This window comes from Triticum urartu, chromosome 5A (genome assembly GCF_056163025.1).
Source record: "Triticum urartu cultivar PI428250 chromosome 5A, HENAU_Tu73, whole genome shotgun sequence".
NCBI classification, from domain to species: domain Eukaryota; kingdom Viridiplantae; phylum Streptophyta; class Magnoliopsida; order Poales; family Poaceae; genus Triticum; species Triticum urartu.
Window position 1 is genome coordinate 413797666 of NC_141877.1, and position 24865 is coordinate 413822530.

The 24865-nt window shown below is 43.8% G+C and overlaps 3 protein-coding genes, 1 long non-coding RNA gene and 2 pseudogenes across 11 annotated transcripts; 1 reads left to right on the forward strand and 5 right to left on the reverse strand.

Annotated features, from left to right (window-relative positions):
• Positions 1–1066: 1066 nt before the first annotated feature.
• Positions 1067–3743, reverse strand: LOC147971659 (uncharacterized; annotated as a pseudogene).
• Positions 3744–3752: 9 nt separating this feature from the next.
• On the reverse strand, positions 3753–5619 carry LOC147971660 (uncharacterized). The gene is made up of 2 exons (XM_087524061.1): positions 4611–5619; positions 3753–4222 (listed from the first exon to the last, which is right to left on the reverse strand). The coding sequence occupies exons 1-2, from the start codon at positions 5617–5619 to the stop codon at positions 3753–3755; spliced, it is 1479 nt and encodes a 492-aa protein (XP_087380187.1).
• Positions 5620–6244: 625 nt separating this feature from the next.
• LOC125509308 (secretory carrier-associated membrane protein 4) lies at positions 6245–12163 on the reverse strand. Of its 8 annotated transcripts, none has more exons than XM_048674253.2 (14): positions 12053–12163; positions 11765–11959; positions 9884–9949; positions 9688–9786; positions 9525–9587; positions 8516–8549; positions 8271–8393; positions 8057–8119; positions 7869–7962; positions 7700–7745; positions 7520–7587; positions 6810–6858; positions 6633–6698; positions 6245–6523 (listed from the first exon to the last, which is right to left on the reverse strand). In XM_048674253.2, the coding sequence occupies exons 2-14, from the start codon at positions 11831–11833 to the stop codon at positions 6437–6439; spliced, it is 927 nt and encodes a 308-aa protein (XP_048530210.1). In that variant the 5' UTR covers positions 11834–11959; positions 12053–12163; the 3' UTR covers positions 6245–6436. The 8 variants fall into 8 exon arrangements, with proteins under 8 accessions (XP_048530210.1, XP_048530212.1, XP_048530213.1 ...); XM_048674255.2 differs by having other exon boundaries at positions 6633–6705; XM_048674256.2 differs by lacking the exon at positions 7700–7745 and having other exon boundaries at positions 7520–7559.
• Positions 12164–12306: 143 nt separating this feature from the next.
• On the reverse strand, positions 12307–16205 carry LOC125507067 (secretory carrier-associated membrane protein 4-like). The gene is made up of 12 exons (XM_087522822.1): positions 15915–16205; positions 15572–15661; positions 14732–14794; positions 14540–14573; positions 14323–14445; positions 14172–14234; positions 13945–14044; positions 13795–13840; positions 13623–13690; positions 13292–13340; positions 12902–12967; positions 12307–12816 (listed from the first exon to the last, which is right to left on the reverse strand). Exons 1-12 carry the CDS (start codon positions 15981–15983, stop codon positions 12736–12738), a joined length of 852 nt encoding a protein of 283 aa, XP_087378948.1. The 5' UTR covers positions 15984–16205; the 3' UTR covers positions 12307–12735.
• A 3160-nt stretch (positions 16206–19365) lies between these two features.
• LOC125556092 (uncharacterized) lies at positions 19366–20173 on the forward strand. Its single transcript, XR_007304998.2, has 2 exons — positions 19366–19776; positions 19863–20173. It is a non-coding gene; the product is annotated as an uncharacterized LOC125556092 (long non-coding RNA).
• Positions 20174–20966: 793 nt separating this feature from the next.
• On the reverse strand, positions 20967–24584 carry LOC147971661 (uncharacterized; annotated as a pseudogene).
• Positions 24585–24865: the final 281 nt, after the last annotated feature.

The following is a 24865-nucleotide window of genomic DNA, read 5'->3' on the forward strand; positions in this document are numbered from 1 at the left end:
ACACGCCGGACCTTGGCCCGCAACGCCCACTTCAACTCTTCTTCTCTAAGAAGTTCTTTGAGCCGCAATTCCGCCTCTAGCTTGGCATGAAACTCCGCAACCAGCAGTATCGTGGTTTCCGCTTTTACATCCAGAGAATGTATAAGGACAAGGAGCTTTTCCTTTTCGGCCTTATAAATCCCGCTCAGATGCTTAGCCCACCCACGTAAGAAACTTCTCAAATGCCTAATCTTATTTTGCCAGCGCTGAAGCGCGGTCCTCCCTCCTGAATCCTTAGCCCACTCTCTGGCCACAAGATCCAGGAAGCCATCTCTTTCAAACCAAGCCATCTCAAAGGAGAACACATTTTTGTTCCCCAGGTGCGTGGGTTCACCAGAGTTGACAAGTAAAGGCGTATGGTCAGAGATGCCACGGGACAAGGCCTGGACAGTCACCAGGGGAAACTTCTGTTCCCAATCAACGCTAGCCAACACTCGGTCCAACTTCTCATACGTCGGATTTGGCATCGTGTTCGCCCAGGTAAACTTTCTACCCGATAGCTCAATTTCTCTCAGGTCCAGACTTTCAATGATAGTGTTAAACATGAACGACCATCGTCCATCAAAATTATCATTGTTCTTATCCTCACGCCGTCTTATAATATTGAAATCACCCCCCACCAGGATGGCCAACTTCTCGGAGCCACAAATCCGAACAAGATCAGCCAAGAACTCAGGCTTGAGCTCGGGTTGTGCAGCACCATACACCGCGACAAGAGCCCAATTAAACCCATCAACCTTCGACCGCACCCTAAACTTGACAACAAAGTCTCCCATCACCACACCGCGAACCTCAAGCGCATCACACCTAACTCCGAGAAGGATTCCACCCGACCTCCCTCTCGGTGGCAAGCAATGCCAATCGAAATCTGTACCTCCCGAAAGAGTATTTAGAAATTGAGGTGCGAAGTTATCTCTACCCGTCTCCGATAGAGCTATGAAATCTAAACAATGCTCGACAGACGCCTCTGCAAGAAACCTTCTTTTAGCCAAGTCCTTTAGACCTCTGCTATTCCAGAATATTCCTTTCATATTTCATCATGGAATTTTTTTGCCGTACGTATCCTAGCACTCCTACGCACTGCGGAAGCCGGGTAGACCTTCCGTTTCCACTTGCGCTTGGGGATCGTTTGATTCTGCAACTGGTCCTCACAACCAGTCTCAGACGGGCTAGCCAACACTATCTCGGTAGACTCGGCCTGAACATCCTCATCAGTAGTAGGTTGCATAAGATCCGCACAAAAGTTATCTAACACCCTCACCCCGAGCGCATCAACCTCAGAATCACTCATAGGTTTGACAGCCGCAATATTACGGATCATCTCTAAGGCCCGCTCAGCCTCTAGGTCTAAAAGATCATTAACAGAATTAGAAATTTCAATGTCATTACTACCCAACGAAACACCTAATTGATTTGCATTCTTAACAATATCATCATTTAAAAAATGAAAAATGGAATTAGATATATTGACCGACATACCAGTAGTGACCTCGACGTCACGAAGCTTGGCCGCCCTCATGGCGCACCGCTGCTGAATATCGTCCACGTCAGGCTGGCTTTGGAGTCATCCACTCATCCGGCGCCCCTCAGACACCGGATCTTGAATCCCTCCAAAAGCGATAACCTCCTCCCGAGAGATCGCGGCCGGCGTACGGCCTCCTGCCGCTCCCCAACCAGCAGGCCGATCCACCTGTACGGACTCACCCGATATAGGCAAAGCACACACAGTCGACGCGTGGCGCGGCCCATCTGGCGATACTCGGGGCTGGGTGGGTGGAGACCGACCAAGGGCCACCTGCCCTCGCTCCCCACCCAGCATCGGAAAAGCTACCCGCACAGGCACCGGAGAAGAAGGAGGCTCCGAGGCCACCTGCCCCGAGCCGCCTCCTGCAGGCGAAGCCGGCATCAACCGACCGGTAGACGCGACGGGGGGGAGATATCCGAGGCCACCTGCCCCAGACCCCCTCCCGGCGAGGAGGAAAACTCGGAAGCCACCTGCCCCAAGTCGCCTTCCTCAGCAGAAGGAGAGCAAACCGAGGCCGCCTGCCCCAGGTCACTCCCCGACAGAACAGGTACAACAAGCTGCGGCACCTCCAGATAAGGTGTCGTCTGCTGGGCACGAAGGGGAGTGGCCACCGGCCGATCCCCAGGAATCGTGTCCACATCATCCTCCAAACCCAAAGCCGGTAACTCGCGCTCAAACGCCTCCTCAGACTCAACTCGATCACTCCAGAGCCTCGGTGGTGCAGAGTGAGGCTCAAAAGACCCAAATCTCATAGTCGTCGAAGGGACCACAGAAGGTGAGACTGCTCCATCCCCGGTCGACGCCGGCTCGGGCCCCGGCCCCTTGGACAACTTTCGTCCAGGGTCCTCGACCGACGACTCCCGAACTCCTGCTCCGCCATCACTCTCATGCATATCCATATCAGAATCATGAGCCGGCGCACCCAGAAGGCTCTCATCCTCAAACTCAATAGCCAAATCATAGACTCTGCCTTGATAAGCCCACTTAACCACATCCGGAACATACTCAATGTTCAAAATACTAACCAAGACCCGAGCAATCCCATGAGCTCGGGTAAACTCCATGTCCACACGCTTAGGCTTCCCTACCAAAATGCCCATACTGGCCACCACCCGAGCATCCTGCAGCGGCCTAGAAGGAGCCCCGGAGAAACGCAACCACACCTGAGTAAGCGGCGTGCCCTGTGGCTCCACAAGCTTCCACTCCTGAAACTCAAGGATACCATCCGTTCCCGGCACCTTACACATCCCAAAGCTCAACAGCCTCTGCAAATCCTCAACAGAAGGAAACTCAACCCTGAACATCCTATCAGCCATACTAACAAGGTCCCACTGGAACTCCCAGGAGCCAACTCCCGGAGTCTCTGCACGATCTGTGTCTCAGCCACCTCTCCTCTGGTAACCTTGACTATCCCCGTGGTCATACTCGTGGACTCGTCAGCAGCTTCTCGCTCATTTGGAGATTCAAAAAAAGTTAACTCAGCACAGTATACTCCATACATCATGAGCGACGGTGCCTGATCACGCAGCATCGGACACTCCCCAGACTCGTGTGCCAGCTTACCACAGGTATCACATAACATAGCCACACACTCCGCGATGAAGTGACCCTTGTCACCGCACCGGTAACAAAGCATCTTTTCCTTCCTACGCGCCCACTTGGAAGCCCTCTCAGCCTCAGATCTATCAGACAACTCCGCAGAAACATCGGTCATAACCTCGTTCTCAGGAACCTGCACAGAGGCAAGAGCCATCACGACCTCCATAGCATGGCCAGGCAAGAGAGGGCCCTCGGCAGACTCGTCAGCTGTCGTCTGGTCGACCACAACTGGAGGTGGTGGAGGACGTGGACGGTAACGGGCCCCTCTGCCTCCTCGACCACCCCGATAGCCACGGAACCCTTGTCGCTGGCGATGTCCCGGATCCGAGGGCCCCTCGACGAAGCCTCCTGAAGGACCCAAGAAAGGCCTCTCGGTAGATCCATCACTCTGCCAGGCATAGCCACGGCCACCACCTGTTGATGAAGAACCACGGTGCTGGCTCGTCCCGTAAGCATCATATCCGTCATCTCCCCATTGACCTCGGGGTGCAACCGTAGACCCAGGCAGTTGAGCAACGAGATGCGGAGGAGGAGCTGGGGGCCTAGGTGGCGCAGCTCCCCGGCCCGCCGCAGGCACAGCCGCCGTACTCTACACAGCCGGGGGCGGTATTTGCACCGGACCCGAGGGCGGAGGAGGCCTAGGAGGCACAGCCCCCCGGCCAAGAGCCACGGCCGCACCCCCCCAGAACAGGCGGCCGAACACCAGCTGCGGGGCCGCCCAGACCACCTCTCCCGCCAGGCAGCACTGCTGGAGCCGGCGGCCTCCCAACAGGGCCCCCGAAAGCCACCCGCACCGTCGCGGCGGGAGGAAAAGACGCACCACCACGAGCAGTAGCAGCGGGCATCTGCAGTCCACGGCCAACGCCCGATCCCGGCGGCGCCGCGGCCCGACCAGAGCCAGTCCCCGGTGGCGGCACTCCCGCAGCCCGCCCCGCCCCAGAGGGAGGCGGCTTCTTCCCGGGAGGCGGAGCTCCGCCAGGCCCCGCCATCGACCCAAGGGGGGGAATGCGGCGCGCCCGGCCCGATCCTGTGGAACGACGACGCGGCGAACGACGAACCCTAGGACACAGCGACGGCGAAACTGAGATAGGACGATGCGTGCATGCACCCCCTCCCGTAGTAGCGCTAGTTTCCACGTCTAACCGGGCCTCATACCCAGTAGACAGTGGCCCAAACGCAGTCGCAGGCCCAGCGAGGTTCGGATCATCCCCGACCCAGCGCACACGATCATGCTCGTCGCCAGTACTGCACGGCTCGGACGAGAGAGGAGCCACATCCAGGTTCTCGTGGGCCACTTGCCCAGTCGAGACCACTCGAGATTGCCCCTCGTCCGCTCCCCCATGTTGGGCCTCATGCCCAAGCAAAGGTCCACAGCCGGCCCACTCATCATAGCCCAAAAGCAAATTCAAACGACCAACCCTAGCCGCCCGGATCCCAGCCGGCGTACGGCTCACCGGCGCCGGCGCAGGAAGGTCCGATCTCCCCTTCCTCTTCTTCTTCTTACAAATCACTCTAGTCCAAGCATCTTGCGGAATGAAATCGGACAAAGTTAAGGGCGGGAGGCATACCTTAGGCAATGGCCCCTTCCAAGGCCGAACCGCCGTCGCCGCCGTCCTCCGGTGAACGATCCGGCGAACCACCTCCACCCTATCCGCCGCACTCAGCCCGAACCTTGCCGGATCATCGGCCGACACGATCTCATCGACCAGCGCAGCGACCTCCTCCTCTGAGTAGCCGGGGTTGAAAGCCTTGTAGATCACATCGGAGGGCGACGGCGAGTAGTCAGCCGGCGATCTGCTGGCGGAGCCCCCGTCGTCGTCGTCGTCGTCGTCCGAATCCGCCAGGGCCCAGAACCTGCCCCCTACTCGCCTCGCAGAGGGATCTGCCGGCATCGGCGGCCGGCTCGCCGCGACCACCCGAGTCACCGCGGTCGCCTCACGCGGTCGCCTCACGCGATGATCCTGTGGCGTGTTCGTCGTCAGATCGACGAGATCCACCGCCTTCTCTTGAGCAATCTGCATACAACAGTCGACAACCACATCATACGAATCAAGACGAATTCGAGAACCTACCTCGATTATATCATTGGCCGGTAGGTACTCTCCGGCAAGGATGTCGTTGTCCATATCCCGCAACGCCACCCAACGAGATACTTCAGAAAACGAGAGGCGTCCTTCGATCCATCCGGAATCAAGATCCGGATCGGTGAAGCGAACGCGCCACTGCACCGCGAGTGGCCTTCCTCCCTGCGCCTGCTCCTTCTCCCCAGACACCGCCGCGTCGATGGATCCTCCAAGATCCGGTTGCGCCGAACGCGACGGCGCATTTAGGCGCGGAGACGGCGCATCCGGGGGTGACTCCGGCGCACACCTCCGGAGACGCGCATCAGGCGACCGGGCATCACCAGTGGACGGCCGGGCATCGCCAGCAGGCGGCCCATCGGAGGCGGACGCCATCCGACTCAGCTGTAGTGGCACCATCCATCTAGGAATTATTTGTTTCAGTTGCTGGCTTGTTGTTTGAGATCTATTTGTATATTTATCTTAGCAACCAAAGGATCACCCCAAATATTGAATTTTTTTCTCCATCCACAGTTCTCCAAATTAATCCATTTTCAGCAACATCCTTCCTTCTAGTGTATCTACTTGCATGCCCTGGACGCCATCCTCCCCTTCCACCCTTGAATCTTCTTCCAAATTATTTTGTAAGAAAATTTACTTTTGGTTTAGCCTTAATTTCTTGCTGAACATGAGTTAAAATTATTCCTTTCAGTGGTCATCTTATGTTTCAGCATTAATTTCCGGCACATCTGAGACTTCTTTTATGCACCGAGTAATAGTGTTTTCGTTGAACATGGTTGCAGTATTTTGTTTTTTATGTGTTATCCTGACAGGGATTCATACAGACTTAAAATTTATTCATGGTGGTGCTCGCCATATCTCCTTAACTCTCAGCAACATTGTATCGAATTTCACACTATAGACTCATGCCTCCACCGGGCTCATGTAATCTTGACCAAAACCCAGTCTGGTTAAACTTTTTGAGTAATATATTCAGGTGGGGACACTCTTGCACCAGTCATTGTTCAGAAAAATAATCCCACACTTTATATGTATAGCTTGATAAGAGTCTAAAACTGGGGACAAATCTAAAACAAGTACATAAACTTCTACATAGGACAACCAAAGTCCTACATGCCAGTTAACTTACAAGCCTCTAAATTTAGAAGTTGTGACAGTAAAACCATATCGATGTACGCATCATTTTTCAGTATCAAAATGCTGCCCTAGCTGTGGCGCGTGCTGCCTCATGCCTCATATGTGCTTCTTTCCCACTTCCTCGAAAATAGTGATACACGCGCTGCATGGAGCCGATAATTTTGGTGCTCAGTTAGAAGCTCGCTAATATGCTCTTCAGAATCCACTGGACCGAAGCAAAGGTACTGAGATAAGTGAAGAGAAAGTATCACCTGAATGACCCACATGCTTAGTGACGACTCGAGGAAAAACATTGCGAAGCCAAGAAAGTAGAACACCTGCAAGCTAGATGGTTATGGAAGACTTGAAGATATTGTTTCCTATTGGCAAATTATCTAACAAAATAACTTATACGTTTGACTCATGAGGTAATCAACGACTTGACTCACCCCCACTATGACGCTCTTCCCTATCAAGCTGATCGATGGGAAAATCCCTCTGCATAAACAATAAACAAGGTAAAGGAAAATATACCATTTCTCTTACATAGTTGCTTCAAGTCGTGTTGGATCCAAAACTAGGAAGTGTCGTCATAACATAAAAAATGGATTGTATAAAAGAATGAAGTTCTTGTTTTCATGGAAAGAGTTGTGAAAAAAACTGAAGCTTGTTTTTACAATTGTAATTAAATAAAGTCTAAAACATATTGTCATAGTTTTTTTTGCTGAGCTGACACGGGAGTTGTTTATCATTATATTAAGAAGAAAATAAGATTGCAGAAACAGAGCATTCCCAAAAAGGGTCCCAACACTAACATAGAATACAAATAGTGCATGCGCGCGCGCGCACACACATACCGGTCAAATTCAAAAACATCAGAAAAGATGAAAGTCGCACTGACAAACTGAACAAACAAAGACCAATGCCAAATATACTCAAACTCAAAGGCACCGGCAAAACACTAAAGAGGGCTTCCTTTGTGATCTCCTGTACAAGTCGACTAACGCGAGGATTAATTCCTTCCCTAGAAAGCACAAAAATTATGGTATTTCCAAAAAGAAGCAAGAAACTAGCATGACCAAGGGGTGTAATTCCTTTTTCTCATAATGTCATAATGAAACATGTCCCAACAAAGTAAAAGTACTTGTTGGAAACTCACGTTAGTGATTTTCCCACAAACAGAATTGAAGGAGAAATAGCTGCATACACACAGAAAGCAATATGAACCTGTTTTGTGGAGTCAACAAGAACAAATAGTGAGCTTATTATCCCAAATAAACAAGTACATAATATGATACAGTGAACTGCTGTTTTTGCATCAACTTCATAGGTTACTTACCAAGTAAAATAGAAAAAACCATCCAAATTTCAAAGCACTATCATTCCTGTAATATGAGTTGTAAACAAAAAAATTCACCCAGAACAATGATCTATTATTATTTTCCATGTATAAAAAATCTAAAATTTTCATCAATATGGAAGTTGCAGATGTACAAGATCAAATGTACCTCATTGCCCGGTAAAGTGGTCGGTACCACAGATAGTAGGCACCTGGGCAACCAAGAATAAAGTAGATGACCGCAAGAAACCAGATCTTGGGACCTATTCAAATAAAATTCAGTTAATGATGCATATAGCACCTAGGTTTTATGATATAGATTTTTACAAAGAAAATTGTATGCTATATAATATGCACCTTCCCCTTTAATCCAAGCAGCGGTAACACAGACGATGTTCCAAAATAGGCAAATGATCAATCCTACATGAGACAAAAAAATATTTAACCTTGCCAAAATCAGTAAAAACTCGCATTATTTCTGATGCATGATGGCCACTAAACTATTGGCTTTTTCTCTATTTTTATTAAGCTGGAAGAATGTAATTTTGAGCAAATGTCATAGAAAACATACCCAAAAGTGATGCAAAGGCAACATATTGTGTTCTTTGAAGATGCACGGGTATCTCATTATTGATATCATGATGAATGATGGGAAAAAATGGAGGCCAGTTTTTCTCTTCTATGACAACGCCAGCTGAAAACAAAGAAGGGAATACACTAAAAGAAGAAGAAGAAGAAAAACAACCCTAAATTACAGGATGGTACTGGGAAGAACAAAGGAGAGAAAAAAAAATAGACTGAGAACAGAAGCTCCACCTCGTGCTGCAGCTTCTTCCCTTCTTCTAATTTCCTATATGGCACAAACCAAGGTTCAACACGTCTATTTCTTTTATATACTATATGCACAATATGAAAGAAAATAGAGAGATCACTAGAAATTTTCAAAAAAGACAGAACATTTGACCATTGATTTGGTGAACCATTTTATAGTTATGGATCGTAATAATTAGATTTTTTGAATTAACTATATCTGAACATATTAGTTAAACCAACATAACTACCTTAAACAGATCACAACTATCAAATATTTATAATTGTATATAAAATGATCACAACCATAAGATTTCCATAATTGTCCTAAAGTGTCAAAACAATTATATCTTCATAACCATGACTAAACACAATGTGGCTATTAAATTTTTATAATTTTACCTAAATAGATTGTTGCCGCTAGACATGTTGAGCGTCTAGCTCAAGCAACCTAAATTTTTAATATCAGGGAATGATCTAATATCGTGAACTAATGCCCTACCAAGACTCAAGATCCAATCTTCAATTATATATACGTATTAGTCTAAGATTAAAAACATAAACTTTTTTGTAACCAGGCAGGACAAGTGATTATTTTGATAGAGCATGAGCATAGAGTGCAAGAACAAAACCGAAAGCAAACTAACCAAAGTCTAAGTTGTCGAAAGAAAAGAAATAAGAAAAAAGGTCATCTGTCCATGTGCAATGGCAACTATTGTAATTCGAGGGCTAAGCCCGATCAAGAACCAATAATTTTCTTCATTGAGGATACAATCTTGAATATATTGTTTGAGTAAATATTATTATTATTATTATTATTATTATTATTATTATTATTATTATTATTATAACAACAACAACAACAACAACAACATATTTATGTGTGTCAAAAAGTAAACAGTACAACTAATGACTTTCCACCACAATTCTGCAGGACACTGTCTGGTTACATAAAAATCAATATACGGAGTGTAAAATAAGGCAGTGCGGTCTATTTCAGTTGTTATCTAGATACCTTCTCTCGCCTGCTTAACTCAGCCTCCTTCGCCAGAAGCTCCTTCTCCATTATCTTCATGTCCTTCATATGATCAGCAAGCAAGTAAGATGAGCTTAATTGATTCATTTTTGGAAGTTACATCAAACAAAGTATTTAAAGCTCAATCAAATAGTATGACTACCTTGTTTGTGTGTGTGGAGGCAAAGTCATTGTAGAAGTCAGCTGGCTCTGGAGGAAGAGGCGAAAGGCGGGTGCTGCTAGGAGGACTAGGCCGTGGTTGCTGCATCAAGAGGATGAAACTTTCATGTGATATGACCGGCCAGACGAGAGCACTTATATATTTTTTTGTTAGGAACATGTTATGCACTACAAGTCACCGTTGCATAGAGTGAACCGCCGGAATAACTGGATTGAGCAGCCGGTGCTTCTCTTGTAGCCTTGTCCTGTACAGGAGCATGATGACTCGATAAAGTTACACGCAGAACATCAACTAGTCATTATCTCTCATTTCTTTGATAAAGGCAGTCTTTATTGATTCAATATGTCACCGGTAAGAAATAATAACTCATGAGTTGGTAAGAAACTAGCTTACTCTGTTCTAAAATCTGATTTCCTCCAAACCAACCAATAGCATTTAGTTTGTCCAACCTTTTCTTACTTCTATTCAAGTTCTATTGGCGAATGCACACATATCTCTTGAGGTACGTCAAAACAAAAAGAAACTATTAATGGATATTTCTTGAGTTTTTTCTCCGATAAAGAAGTATTCTCTTGAGCATTTACAAGAAGCACCTATGTATTCCAAGGGCAAAATCAACAAACTAATTTGTACATGGTGTATGTAAACCATATATGCACAATCCCCGCAAAAAACATGTATATGTACAAATAAATAAATGAAGTATGTCCTAATAAACAATTGATTATATGTACATAATACACACACGCGCGCGCGAGAGAGAGAAAAACCTACACATTCCTAGAAAAGTGTAATTAAGTGAGAAAAGAGTAAGTTGCACTTTTCACTAAACTAAAGTTTTATTTTTCTAAATCGGTTGGGACTTAAAAACCTTCGGTCAATTTGAATATTAAAAAAACCTAGATATAAGTTGGCACCGGGCCTAACTTGGTTGGGTATATAAATGTATATACAATCCCGATTCATTTCAAGCCTTACTTGCTCAAATATGGGTTTGTATTTCGTAATTATCTGATACAAGAAAAGAGACGAGCAACCTACGCCGATTAGGCTTTGTTGTTGTTTATAATACCGATTACAATGTAGGCGCACACATGTAAACACTCACATCACTACACACACATGCCCTCACGCATCACCTACTGAAGACTGGATCGGACTTGCGGATCTTCAAGATTGATAGATGCAAGCAATTGACAATTGGTATATATACTCAGTCTTCTATGCTGATATGATACTTTATATACTAACACTTTGTTTCTTTCTTTTTGGCCCATTTAATAAGTCGAGGGTACAACATCTGCTCTCTTCCTTCTTCTCGAAAAAATATAGGTTCATGTCTGCTTCTCGTCCTGCAACACATCATTTTGTCTTTTCAATATGCTCCCTTCATTTCTTTTTTTGCACATAAAATTTGTTTGAAGTCAAGCTTTGTAAAATTTGACCCAATTTATATAACAAAATATCAACATGTGCAAAACAAAATGTATACAGTACAATATGAAAATTAATTTCACGATGCGTCTAGTAATATTGATTTCGTATGGTAAAAATATAAGACCTACCAGGACTATCACTTGGTGGTTTATTTTTATAGAAGGAGCTCCTGAGACACATAGCGACGAGTCCAGGACTCGAACGTTGGTGGGTAGCGAGCTCACCCGCTTGGTCCTCGATTTCATACTGTGAATGTTGATATTTGTTTTTTATAAAGTCGGACAATTTTTATGAAGTTTGACTTCAGATAAAACTTATATGCGCAGTAAAAAGAAATGGGGAGAGTACTCTGTGGTTTTGCAGGAGCATTTGTAAACCAAGCATGCAGCAGCATGCTAACAACAGAAGCAGTATTGACCAACAGAGGGTGCATCCGGGAAAAAGAAGCAACTCATGAAGGTTCAAGGAGAAACAGGAGGTAAACTGAAAAAGAAAAGAAAAGGAACAAGTAGACGAGAACCGCCCAAGCCATCGGTGAGACGGTGACTGAGCTAGATGAAACGGGTGGGATAGCCGGATAGGTGGGGAGGACTAGCCGGCCCGAGCTCGCCGGCGACCTTACCGCGAAAGGGTTGACCTCGTCGCCACCGCTCTCCTCGAAAGGGTTGTCGTACCTCGTCCTCCCCGCCATGGATCACCCCTCGCGCGCTTCTCCTCTCTGGGTTTCCCCTGCTTTTCCTCTGCTTCTGCCTTTTTCCTCTGCTTCTGCCTGAGCGCAGGTTCCAGGAGAGAGACGAAGGGGCAGAGCAGACTTGTTCTACGCAAGGAGGCAAGGATCAGTTGGCCTTCACACGAAGTTGCATGCATCAGCACTTCTAGAACTAGAACGAGGATAGTATAATCCACGTACTCATCTAGTATAAAACCATGGTAAATCTTGGCGAAGTCCGTGTGTTGATTTTGTCCGGCCGCGGTGTTTACTTTTTATTGCCGTCGCACCAACGGGCCTCTTACTTTCTTCTCTCTTAAGCATGACTTTCTTTGCCGCCCTATCCACGCTAACTTGATAGTGACGGTCCTCGCAAAAAGGGAAAAAAAATTGATAGCAATGGTGTACACTAAGGCCCCGTTTGGCATCGGTATATTTTCATACATAGATCTGTATTTATTTTATAGGTGTATAACACCGGCCACACTTGATTTTCACCTGGAAAGAAAAACGACCGATGGAGGTCTGTATATTTTACAAGGGTATGGCGCTGTGAAACGCCAATCCAATCAGGGCCTAAGTGCATCTTCCATTTACACGAACGATCGGTATGCAGCAAGCTGCCGGCCTGGAAATGACACGCTGGCAACTAGCAACATCAGAAGCCATGGACTTGGCCCTCTCTTCTTCCATTTTTTGCGTCTAAGGGTCTCTTTTTCATCAGATAAATAAAAAGGAATACTATTCACAAAAATAATAAGTCACTATGCAGTTGTGATCAACTATAACCCGGACTGTCATCACACACAAAATACAATAATAAATCCACATGCTAGATCTTCTTCCCCGACCGGAGGAGCCATGGCGAGCAGGGATGTCGAAGCTCAAAACGATGGACGCCGCGATGCCGCGTCAGGCCTCATCTCCGCCTCCTTCCCGTTTCCGCGGAAATACCGGTATACTCTCTGCAAGTAATTTACAGCAATGGTTTTCAGTGCCAAATATTTTCTCTGCAAGTAATTTTGTGCAGCTGTTTGCCTGATTAATTACCTGCATGACCCATATGCTTAGCAATGCTTCCAGGACAAACAAGGTGAAACCGAGGAAGTAGAATATCTGAAGAAAAAATATAGCAGTGCTCAGTTCGATCAAAGTGTGGATGTTGCAAAGGGGCCAACGGTTGGTTCTATCCCTGCAACCAGCCTTGTCATCCTTGCAACTAGCCCTTGTCTGAAGAATATGACAAAGTAACAACTAATGTTCAGAAGTAACAATCTCTAATGAAACTACTCCCTTGTACTAAATCTACGAGAGTTAATATGGATCGGAGGGGTGGTAGATTCGATTTTTGAATCAGGAAATATGAAACATGTCCCCTCAAATTTCAGTTTTGGTTATTTGTCACAATGGTAGAAATGCATTGATATAATATCCACTCACCCCAACTGTAGCACTGTATGGTATTACGCTCAGTGCTTGAAAGATTCCTCTGCAAATGATAGGAGAAGACAAATAAAGTGGAGCCATAGTTCTAAGAAATAAGAATTACAAAGTAGTATGACATAACAATGAAAATACAACTCTCTGCACCACTTTCTTTAAAATGTTTTGAGAGAAACTTTGTTTGAAATGTAGAAGGACAAAATATGATATTTGATCTAGTGAAAAATAAGTTGAACACCTAGTCCCGATATTCAGTATTTACCTTTTTATGGGGAAAATAGAATTTTATTCACAAAAAGGCATTAGGTAAACCGGTAAGATAACTTACGCCAATGAACGTCCCAAGAACAGAATCGATGGCGCAACAGATGCGAATATGCAGAAACAAATGTGAAACTGCAGATTCACCAAAAAAAACATTAGATATCCCACTGAAACAAGTACAGAATACGAGTCTCTAACATGGATTCGAAGTTATCCATCTTGCACAGAACACTTACAAAATAGAACATGAAGAACCATCCATATCTGAAAGCACTCTCTTTCCTAGTGAAATTGTGATCATATCAAGTGGTGAGCAAGAGATTTGACCATGCACTGTAACTACTTGAAGGCATTGTATCAGTTTAACAGAAAGAGAAATAGAGTACCTCATCGCACGATAGAGAGGTCGATACCACAAATAGTAGGCACCTGGGACTCCAGTAATAATGTATATGATGGCCAGGAACCAGATCTTAGGACCTGCCTCTGCATGTAGGAAAAACAGCGAAGATTTATAACTAAAACAACACAAACAGATGAATTCAGATCATATTTTTAATATGAATAAACATTCGTAAAAAAATGCAAATAAACAAAGTTTCTGTAAACATACCGTCCCCTAATATCCAAACAGCAGTGACGCATATAAAGTTCCAGAAGAGGCATATGATCAAACCTGCATGGAAAATGTAAACATGATTATTCTGGAACTGACAGTAAATCAAAATATATTGAAATAGCTTTTGCATCTGCTGGTTTTGTACCTAGGAGCGATGCGAATGCAACATATTGTACTCGCTGCAAGTGCACGGGTATATCATTTGAAATATCCACATGGATGACAGGAAAGAAGGCAGGCCAATTTTTAGGCTCTATAAGAACTCCGGCTTGTATGATCAAGAGAGAAATGATAAAAAGGTTATGCTGAGTTTCACAGGGATTGATTATATAGTATTTGAGTATGATCAAGTTAAAGTTTACCTCTTGCAAGAGCATCTTCCCTTCTTTTTATTTCCTAGCGACAAATAAAATTAGAGAAACACATACTACAACTTAGTAATAAATGTAACCGAAATAAAAATATAGAACTACATATACGTGTGACATCCAACTGCATACTTAATACAAAAGCAATGGCAAGCCAAGCTTGATTTTATCAAGTACAGTACATACTTGTTCTCTCTTGTTCAGCTCAGCCTCTTTAGCCAAAAGTTCTTTCTCCTTTTTCTTCAGGTCCTATGTTTGTAGGCGGCATTATCAAATAATATGCGGGTGATGTATAAAAAATAAAACAAAAATAAATGAAATGACAATGGAGAATTGGAACTGCAAGGAAACTAACTAATGAGATGAAGAAATGTAACTCCAGATTCCAGTTCTAACCAAGTAATTTGGCTTAACTGAAAAATCAGTCAGTACTCTCAAATTTCCCCCAATATACTAGTTATCGTTAGATGGATTCTCTAGTAAGTTAGTTAGTTGTGCAGGGCTTGACTTTTATAGTTTCCTTTACTTCAATCTTGCTGTAACAATCCTACTGGCGTAGGTTGATGATCGTGTAAGCCACAACACAGGCGATTCCTATACTACCCAATAGAAAATACGCGTGCGACCTCCTACGGGATGTGAGGACACTTCCTAAACCTTCACAATTATTACTCTGAAAGATTACTACTTCCTCTGTTCACTTTTGTAAGTCGTTTAGGACAGCTGAAATTGAACTGTTTTAGGTGCTGTCTTAAATGTCTAAAAGGTCTTACAAAAGTGAACGGAGGGAGTAGTTAAGATAATTATTTCAGCAAAAGATGGTACCTAGGTAAAACTTATAGAATTAATTTATGTTCAAATACACTTATCTAAGCTTGAGATATTTTGCACAACTCCAATACAAAGGACAAATTAAAACCATCATCATGCACATGCAATGCAGAAAAATGTTAGGCTAGTGACAAGCAACTGAAGAATTTTATTCTTGACCAAAATTTAGAAAGAACACTGAAGAAGTTGAGATACCTTTTTCGTATCGAGAGGCATATTGACAGGTGCACCGATGTCATTGTAGAAGTTAACTGGTTCGTGAGGGAGCGGGGTCGGGCGTGGTTGCTACGTACATACAAAAGTATATCGTCAGATCATGATACAGTTAGGTAGATGGAGCTACAACAAAGGATAGTATGAAATGTACAGACATAATTTGAGAGTCATCGTAAGAGTAATAAACTTGTTGCTTCATAGTTCATTCTACTTGACAAGCGACAAATAGTTACGGTTGTTCCTGTGGACTTTTTTTCTCCCTTACGTTCTTCCCTCTACCAAGAAAGTATCGGACAAAACTCCTCATCAAGAATGAACGTACCGAGAAAGGGTTGACCTCGATCTCGACCTCCTCGAAGGGGTTGTCCTGCTGCCCCCACTTCCCCGCCATCGATCTTCCGCTGTTGTGTCTCTCTCTGCTTCGCTAGCTAGCTAGCTGACCCCGGTAAATAAAAGAGCAGCAGGCTGCTACTGGCTAGCTCTTATCACCCGGAAATTACACCCTGCCGTCCCTGCATCTGCATGAATGAAGCTAATTAACTCAGCACCCCCGGCTTGCACGGTACGTAGGACGGCCTCGTTTTTTAATAGCTTGTCATTGTGCACAACGCCGTCTGGTAGCGGCGGAGCTTCGTAGGCATGTACAGGGACGTAATATGCACTGGGCGCCGGCCGGCCGGGCCTGCGGTGGCGCACAAGTGGCAGGTGCTGCATAGGCTAGGTGGAGTAGCCAACTTGCCTCCCCTTCACTGGACACACTTGCGTGACTCAGATTCTTAATAGTAGAAGCATTCACGATAGCTTTCTACTCCCCATTCAAGTTGTTGGATGTTAAGAGAGAAGTGCACGGATGAATCCGGATACATATGAATTCACTTTGAAAAACGCATTTTGCAATGTCAAAAATTCTGAAAGTAGGTGCGCGCGGACATCTCCATAGTCTATGTGTGTAGAAAGTTTCACAGAAAAATAACTTTTTTGTAGTCTGTGCAAAAAAGACAAAATTTTGTGCTGTGAAACACTATTTAGAAGCAGTAAAATTTGTCTTTTTTACTGAGACAAAATAATTATTTTTTTACACAAAACTTTGTGCCGTGGACATACCTTTGCCAACATGTATGCATACTTTTTATAAAAAATTTTGAACATTACAAAACACGTAAAAATACATTTTTAAAAAATGGATGCAGATGCCCCCGTATGCAGATCGTCCACTCTCGATGTCAAGAAGACTTATGTGATGACCCGAACTCTCAAGGGTCCAAAAGTCTCCGTGTACGTCGTACTAGGCCCCTAGCATAGCATACTCAGATTTCAAGAGGTAAACGTACGATCACACATCACATGCTACCGAAAATGTAATGATAATAATAATACTTAATGCAACGTCGCCAGTGGTCAAATTCATTCGTAACTCAAACATAAGAACATAACGGACACAACAATGAAGGTCGATGAGTCCACCAACGCCGCTGGTTGAGTGGAGGCGGCTTGCGTCCCTAGCTTCAACGTTCAACGTTCCTTTCATTAGTCATATTCTTCACATGACACGTAACAGGTGAGTACGGTGGCTACCTGCAAGCTATATTGAATCGAGGTGGATAACAAAGACGTATACACGCATAACGATAGGTCCTAATAGGGCTTCTAGGGTTTGTTCTGTGAAAAGCTAGTTTTGAAGCTTTGAAACACCGATCCTAGATTCCCTTACAAATTAACTACAACACTAGATTTTTCAATATACTCCCTCCATAAATTAATATAAGAGCGTTTAGAATATTAAAATAGTGATTTAATTAGAATATTAAAATAGTAATTTAAACGCTCTTATATTAGTTTACAGAGGGAGTATATGGCTGCGTGAATCCATTCTACATTTAACCCGCACCTGATCTGTTAGTCATTAAGCGGTTTCCTTTCACCTGTGAATGCTTGGTGATCAACTCCCCGAAGACTACTAGCAAACACTGTATCTGGTTCAAATGTTTAAAAAGCCAAGACAACGAGATCTTTTGGCCATTTAGAACTTAGTAGCTTATATTGGCCGTAAAAAGTGGCACGACTAATCAATTAGGTCTGACATTCTCGTGAGGTTTCTAATAAACTTCCCTAGATGACCTAACCAACCACTTTTGTCACCCAAAAGCTCAACCTGATGGGGAAATGTGGGTTATGCCTTTATACATCAACACTCCCTCTCACGTTTGGCTTCCATAGGCCTAAACATGGAGCGAAAATGGGCGGCAATTTAATTGTGTCAGCCGGGTCTTGAACTCATAAGCTCAAGCTGATGGGGAAAGGTGGGCTATGAATTTATACGTCAATAGTCACTACACTCTTTTGTGCACATCCGAAGGAAGATTGTGACAGAGTCAGTTAGAAGTGGCCTCCTTACCACTCTAGCAACACCTTTCCCCACCTACACTGCTATGTTTCCAACCGCATACTTAAAGTCAGAGCCGTATATCACGAGGTTATACAGTAAGACATTGGGTTCTATTGAAATGTGATCGATCTCTTTAAACCTGAGATGTGGTCCCCATAAGTATTGAGCATGCATCCATTCTCGTGCTAGATCTCTGACCTCTGCATTCTAGTGACCCAACATACCACTCTGCCTAGAGAAAACACTTTCAAGGATTTTAGTTTTTGAAAACTTCTCCAGAAACATATTTCTCATAACATGAGCTAAATAGATAGGATAATATGTTTACCTTCTCGATACAATACATATCATAGAACTTGGCAAACATACAACATAACTATCCTAGGGTCGTGCTGCAAGGTCGTCGACGGCAGTGCACTACAGGCCGATGATGGGCGATGTTGTGTTGAAACATGTGAGTTTGTCGTAGACGTGACCCTACTGGCGAGGACAACGACGCATGAGCAAGCTTTCCTTTGAGCAGATGGGAAGTGAGATGAGCAAGTGAAGGAGGTAGATCAGACGACACATATGTTTTGAATCGGATGGTGCATGAACCGGCTGATCCTTACCAGGAGTCAGCCGGTTGACGCCTAGCAGGCGCCTTTGATTATTCTTTGTTTTATTCGTGTCTTGTAATAAAGATCATTATTGTCCAAAGGGCTAAAACGGAGACAATTACGTTGACTTTGAAGATATATGCCCTTGGAATATCAAGCTGAATAGATCAACTAGTTTATGTTGTTTGGTCATATTACATTAGGTTACAGTTATGATGATTTGGTAGTTTTGACCTTCACGTTTCTTGAAAGCTAGTAAAGTAATCTCATTTTGAAAACCTCATACAAGATTATATGAAAGACCTATAGCGACCTAGGGAGGACAAATAAGAGCAATGTCGACCCGTCATTGTCAGTTGAACTAGACACGCTTGCAGATATGAAATTTTCATATGTCATCTCATGTCCAAAGTTCGGGGAAAACAAATCTAACAATGATCCCCCTGCTCAGGACATTATATATTTGATGTTAAGGTATGCTTTAGAAAATATTGACCTACATAATAATGATTCCACCAAAATTTCGCTAATATCTTTCACTTGTTATGTGCTCAACGAAGGTATTCATCTCCGTGTGTTGCGTACATTGATGAGAAGGAAATTATAACATGAAAAATCAAGAGGCAAATACACCAGAAGTACAACAAGTTGCACGTGATGACCACTTTAGTGCTTGATGTTGAAAAATACACAAAACTGATGCAAAAACTTGTGTTTTGGTGCACGTACGGTTCAAAAGCCAGATGCGGCCGTGTACAGCGCCACCTCGGCGTGACAGTGTGGCGGCGGGTCCTATTGTCAGTAGCTGGAAGCCATTGGGCGGGCTGGAGTTTGGTCTTTTTTACAAATACCATCCTGATTTGATGTGGATTATCATAAAAAGTCCCCGATTCGTGTTATAACCACAGGTCATAACTCTCGGTTCCCAAATCACGTTCTATTCCCCACGATCCCCTCCTAGTTGGCCAACGGCAGCGGCGGTGTGGAATTTTAGGCCGGCGGTGGTGCAGATATTTCAGGCCGGCGGCGGCGGTGCGTATTTTCAGGCCGCCGGTGCGGATTTTCGGGCCGGCGATGGGGGTGCGGATTTTTCAGCCCGCCGGCGGCGGTGCGGATTTGGTGGCGGCCCCCAGATGTAGCTGAGATGGGCGGCAAGGCCGAACCGCTCGAGTAGGAGGAGGAGCTAGAAATAATCGCAGGTGTTGAATCTCTCCACCCTCTCTCTGTCTCAGTAGTTTGTAGGGTAGTGCAGTGAAAATAAAAGTGAGATGTTCTTGATTTTCAGGACGATGTGCTCCCCGAGTTTGATTTTCGGCTGTCGCTGTACCAGTTTAATCCCAGCTACAATGGAATGGAGTGGAACGTAGAAGGTTGCTGAGAAGGATGGGCACAAAATGGAGAAGAAGATAATGAAGGATGAACAAGAAGAGGCTGGACTGTAGGGATAGGATGCTTTTCTTTGCTGCTATCATGATTTTTGGCTTTGGAATGTAATGGATGGCGGGGTAGTATTGTTTCTTGTACTGGATGCCATTTTCAGTTTCTTGTCATGAATGTTAAGAATGTTGAATGGAAATGTTGCTTCAGTTTCTTGTATTGGATGTCTTTTGCCTCTGTTTTGCTTCAGGTTTTGTTTGCACAAATTAACAGGACAAAGAACAGTCACATTAAACATGATATAAGAAGAATACAGTGGAGCAATAGGCCCTTCATAGTGGAGCAAAGATCTTAACAGTACACACAGTAACTGTCTGGCTGATTCGACAGTGCAATAGACACTAAAATGCAGGCAGGACCTGTGTTGGTTAATTACAAGCAAGAACGTAGATATATAGAGTATGAATGAAATGTAGGAAGTGCCCAGAGTAATGCACAAAAAAGCAAGCTTCCTTTGGTCATATCATTATGGAGCAAGCACGCACAAAAAAGCAGAGCTGAATCGTCAGAAAGAGAGATCCCAGCTACAAAAGTAGTAGAATGAAAGCACCATTTTTTTTTGCTTACGGTAGCAATAGCGCAGCCCCGCCGTCTGTCGAGTACAGTAGCTTGTTGGGTCAATCTATTCCAAACCCACAAAAAAATAAAACTTAAATGTTGTCGACATTTGTTGGTTTTCAGGACGGTGTCCTGTATCAGCATTTAAATCTTTTCAAATAAACTATGCAACTTGTGTCTGCCAGTACATCTACCGGTAAACAAAAAGCATTAAAATTCCAAGTTCAGTACATATACTGATAAACAAAAGGGTTCATTCCAAGTTCGTCACTGAAGTTCTTGCCAAGTTCAGCACATGTAAAGGAAAATAAAAGGGTTTAGGCCAAGTTCATCCATGAACTTAAGTGTTTGAAAAGCAAGTTCATTCATGAACTTCATGTTTTCAACCTGTACGTCACAGGGATAGGAAATCATAAGCCCATTCATCATCAGGTGCATTCTGAGTGATCAGAACTTCTTCTTCAGCCGGCATGAAATTTGCTGCTTCATTTCTGTTGGCTTCATCATCTCCAAAATGGAGGTTGTAGAAGCCAGGAGGTGCAGCTCTTGCTCCTCTAGCAACATTCGCTCCTCTAGCGTTGTGGTCTCCATCTCCTCTTGCAACATTCCCTCCTCCCCTTGTGTTGTGCCTTCCTCTAGCATTGTGCCCTCCTCCTCCCCTAGCATTGTGCCCTCCTCCTCTTGCAACATTGGCGGCTCCTCTTGCAAAATTAGCTACTCTTGCATTTTGCCCTCCACCTCTTGCTCCAGATGCAGCAGCTCCACCTCTTGCTCCTGATGCATCAGTTCCACCTCTTCTGACCCTACCCCTTGCCATTGCCGTTGTCACTCTCGGACCTGGGATTTCTGCTCTAGCATTTGCTATAAAATTTGACTCTGGTAGAGGACCAAAATCTCTGATAGGTGGGTATACAAACCTCTCCTAAAGGCACATAAAGTAGACATGTTAGTGCATATCAGAGACTAAAATAACACAAAGTAAATAAGTTAGTACCTGCTCCTACATCATGAATACCATAGACTCAGGAGTTTGTGTTGGATCAAGACATGGCCTGACTCTATGGGGACTTATGTTCTGCAAATGTTAAAACACAAAGCAAATAAGAGTTTTGATATGTACTTAAATGAAATAAATTTGTAGAATAAAATAATGAAAAGGAAAGAAGGCATTACAGCAATGAGGCTAGGGTCATCAAAATCTTCCTCTACTTGTTTTGCTGCCTGCTCATTCTGAATGTCATTAACATGCTTGTGGTGACCTTTCTTGTTATGATCAGGTGCTTTACATATAGAGCAGTGCATGGTTGACCCTGCCTTGGTTAGTTTTATCCCTCCATTCTTGTCTTTCTTCTCTTCTGGATCTTTCTTTCTGTTTTTCTTGGGCCTTCCCATCACTTTAGTGTACACTGGTGGGTACACATCAATTCCATGCATCTTTTCCCAATGACCTTTGTCCCTCAATGGCATAATGTTGTACGCATAGGCCTTCTTGTAGCTCTCAATAGAATAGCATGGATGCACCAAGCTTTCAGGCTCAATTCTTTCATGCCTAGCACATGCAACAGCATGATGACATGGTATTCCAGACAACTCCCATCTTTTACAGTCACAGTTGTTCATGTTGAGATCCACCAAGTATGTGTTGTTAAAGGATTTTACCTGGAAAACCCCTTTACCAGCTTCTTGGACCATACAATTAGCTGCCCACTCAATGAACTTGTCGAGCTTCTTCTGGATCTGTGGGAAAAGTCTCCCTGTCCACTTGTCTGACTCTCTCTGCTTGCTAACAATTATGTTGGTTAACTTGATGTGCATGTTGTTCAATGCTGAAACAACTGGTAGTTCTCTTGCCTCAAGTATGTAACTACAATTAATTAGGAGTGGCAGACAAATAATTTAGCACTACTAAAATGTGAATGCTAGTTGCAAAAACTTTTGAATGCGAAGGAAGAGAAGTGAGGAGCCAACCTGTTGAATACCTCTGACATGTTGTTAAGCAATATATCACACTTGGGGAATGAGTTAAAAAAGGCCTTTATCCATGTTCTTGGAGCCAGTTTCTCAACCCATTTGTAAGCACCCTCACTATGTGACTTTATATGGTCCATATTCTTCTGATATGCAATGTCATTGGTGGATCTTGCTATTGACCAAAGATCATTCTTCAACTGCTCACCCTTATGCACTTTTTGGAAATTTTGGTATAGATGCCTAACACAAAATCTGTGTTCTGCATGTGGGAATACCTTCTGCACAGCATTCATTAGACCCTACCAAGCAAACAACTTAACTAAGATGAATGTTGTCACAAAACGAGTGTACACAAATGAAAGCAATGTCAAGAGAAATAGCAAGTAGTGACCTTTTGCTTGTCACTCATGATTGTGTAGGATGATGAGTTGAATATATTAAGATCAGCCTTCAATGATGCCAAGAACCATTCCCAGCTGCTAGTGCACTCCACTTCACACAAACCAAAGGCAATGGGAAATATACAATCATTGGGGTCAATTCCTACAGCTGTTAACATGTTGCCCTTGTACCTGGTCTTTATATGACAACCATCCAAAAAAATGATGGGTCTACAACCAGCAAGCCACCCTCTCTTACAAGCATCCAGTGACCAATAAAGAGTGGAGAAATGGTCTCTTGTCACTTTATTTTTCTCGTCAGTCAATTGCTTCGTGCAAAGGAAAAATGTGCTGCCAGGATTGCTTCTTCTAAGCTCCTGCCCATAATCGCACAACCACTTGTATTGTTCATCATCTTCACCCCTAATCTCCCTAACTGTTGCCCTCCTTGCCCTTCCTAGCTTGCTTCTCTTTGGAATCATGTTGTATTCAACCTGTACTTTATCTTGAAATTTCTTCAGAGACATTTTCTCATTGTCTCTGAACTCTTCTCTGAATTTTCTAGTCAGAAAAGGTGCAGTCAACACCTTCAGATCCCAAGCCTTGGTGCATGTGTGTACTCCATTAAACTTCTTTATGAGGATGTTGTTTGTCCTATTGTCCTTGCCTGCCTTCAATTGCCAAGAGCATCCTGGTTTGCACACTACAACTAATATAGTTGCAGTATTCCTTGTCTTCTTCAACTTCACTCTGTTTCTAACACTCTAGGCACTTATTGCAACTCTCAGTTCCTTCATGTTAGCAAAAACCATTCCAAGCCTGAAGGTGGGTGCGTTCAAATTAGTAACTGAGTTAAATGTTCTAAAATTGTATTTTAACTTCTCATTTTCTTCTTTGGAGAAATTCAGGTGAGAGTCATCAAGTACATCTTCTGGAAGTTCTGCTTCTATGTCTGGTATGAACTCCCTCTCTCTGTGACCATCCACATCCTTGTCCACATTCTCATCAAACAAGTCATCACCCCCCACATCTGGTTCAAAGTCACTGTCATGAAATTCCTCACCAGTTTCTTCTTCAATGCCTGCATCTTGTTGGTCTGTATCACTGCTCAACCATCCTTCGTCAATTTCTTCATCACCGACACCAGTACCTGAGGAACTACAACCTTCACCAAATGAAACAAACCTCCTAGCTCTTTTTGCTCTCTTCTGTTTTGGACCTTCACCAGATGAAGCAAATTCTGTGAAAATGGCCTCTTTTGTAAAGCTAACATTATGTTTCCCCTTGTTGTCTTTGATTGGAGTGATAACCTTGGGCAATTCAGGAACTCCATATGCCGTGACATCATCTCCAGTAAGAGTTTGCAGTGTATCACCATGGTCAATAATGAGGAGTAAATTTTTGTGCTCAATTGTTGCACCAATCATTAACAGTATGTCAGCATCACATGTAATCTGCTTCAGACCATCTGCTACTGACTTGCCAGGTTGACACCAATATATGTCATGCTTGGAAACACCTCTGTCATAGCTCAACTGCTTGAGGAAGTCATCAATCCACAATATAGACCAAGTGTCACTATCACAATTGTCAAAGAAGTCCACTTCATAGTCAAGATATGTCATATTGCTTCCACTACCACAAAAGAAACCTTTATGGTGTATCTGGACAGTAAAAAGACCATCAAAAGGTCCTGCAAATTCAGTTAACACACACGTTCAGCTAACCGATAAATGCATATGCAGTTCACACAATAAATAGGGAAACAGAGAAATGAATATGCATTTCAAATAAAAAGATAAATGTGTATTCAATTAAACAAACAAATTGTAAACTAAACCTATCTAAAATGATTCTTGACTGAAAGTGTAAATAGAAACTATTGCCAGAAAGGAGTTCATATTAAATTTTAGTTAACTGAAACTATATAAAATTCTTGTTA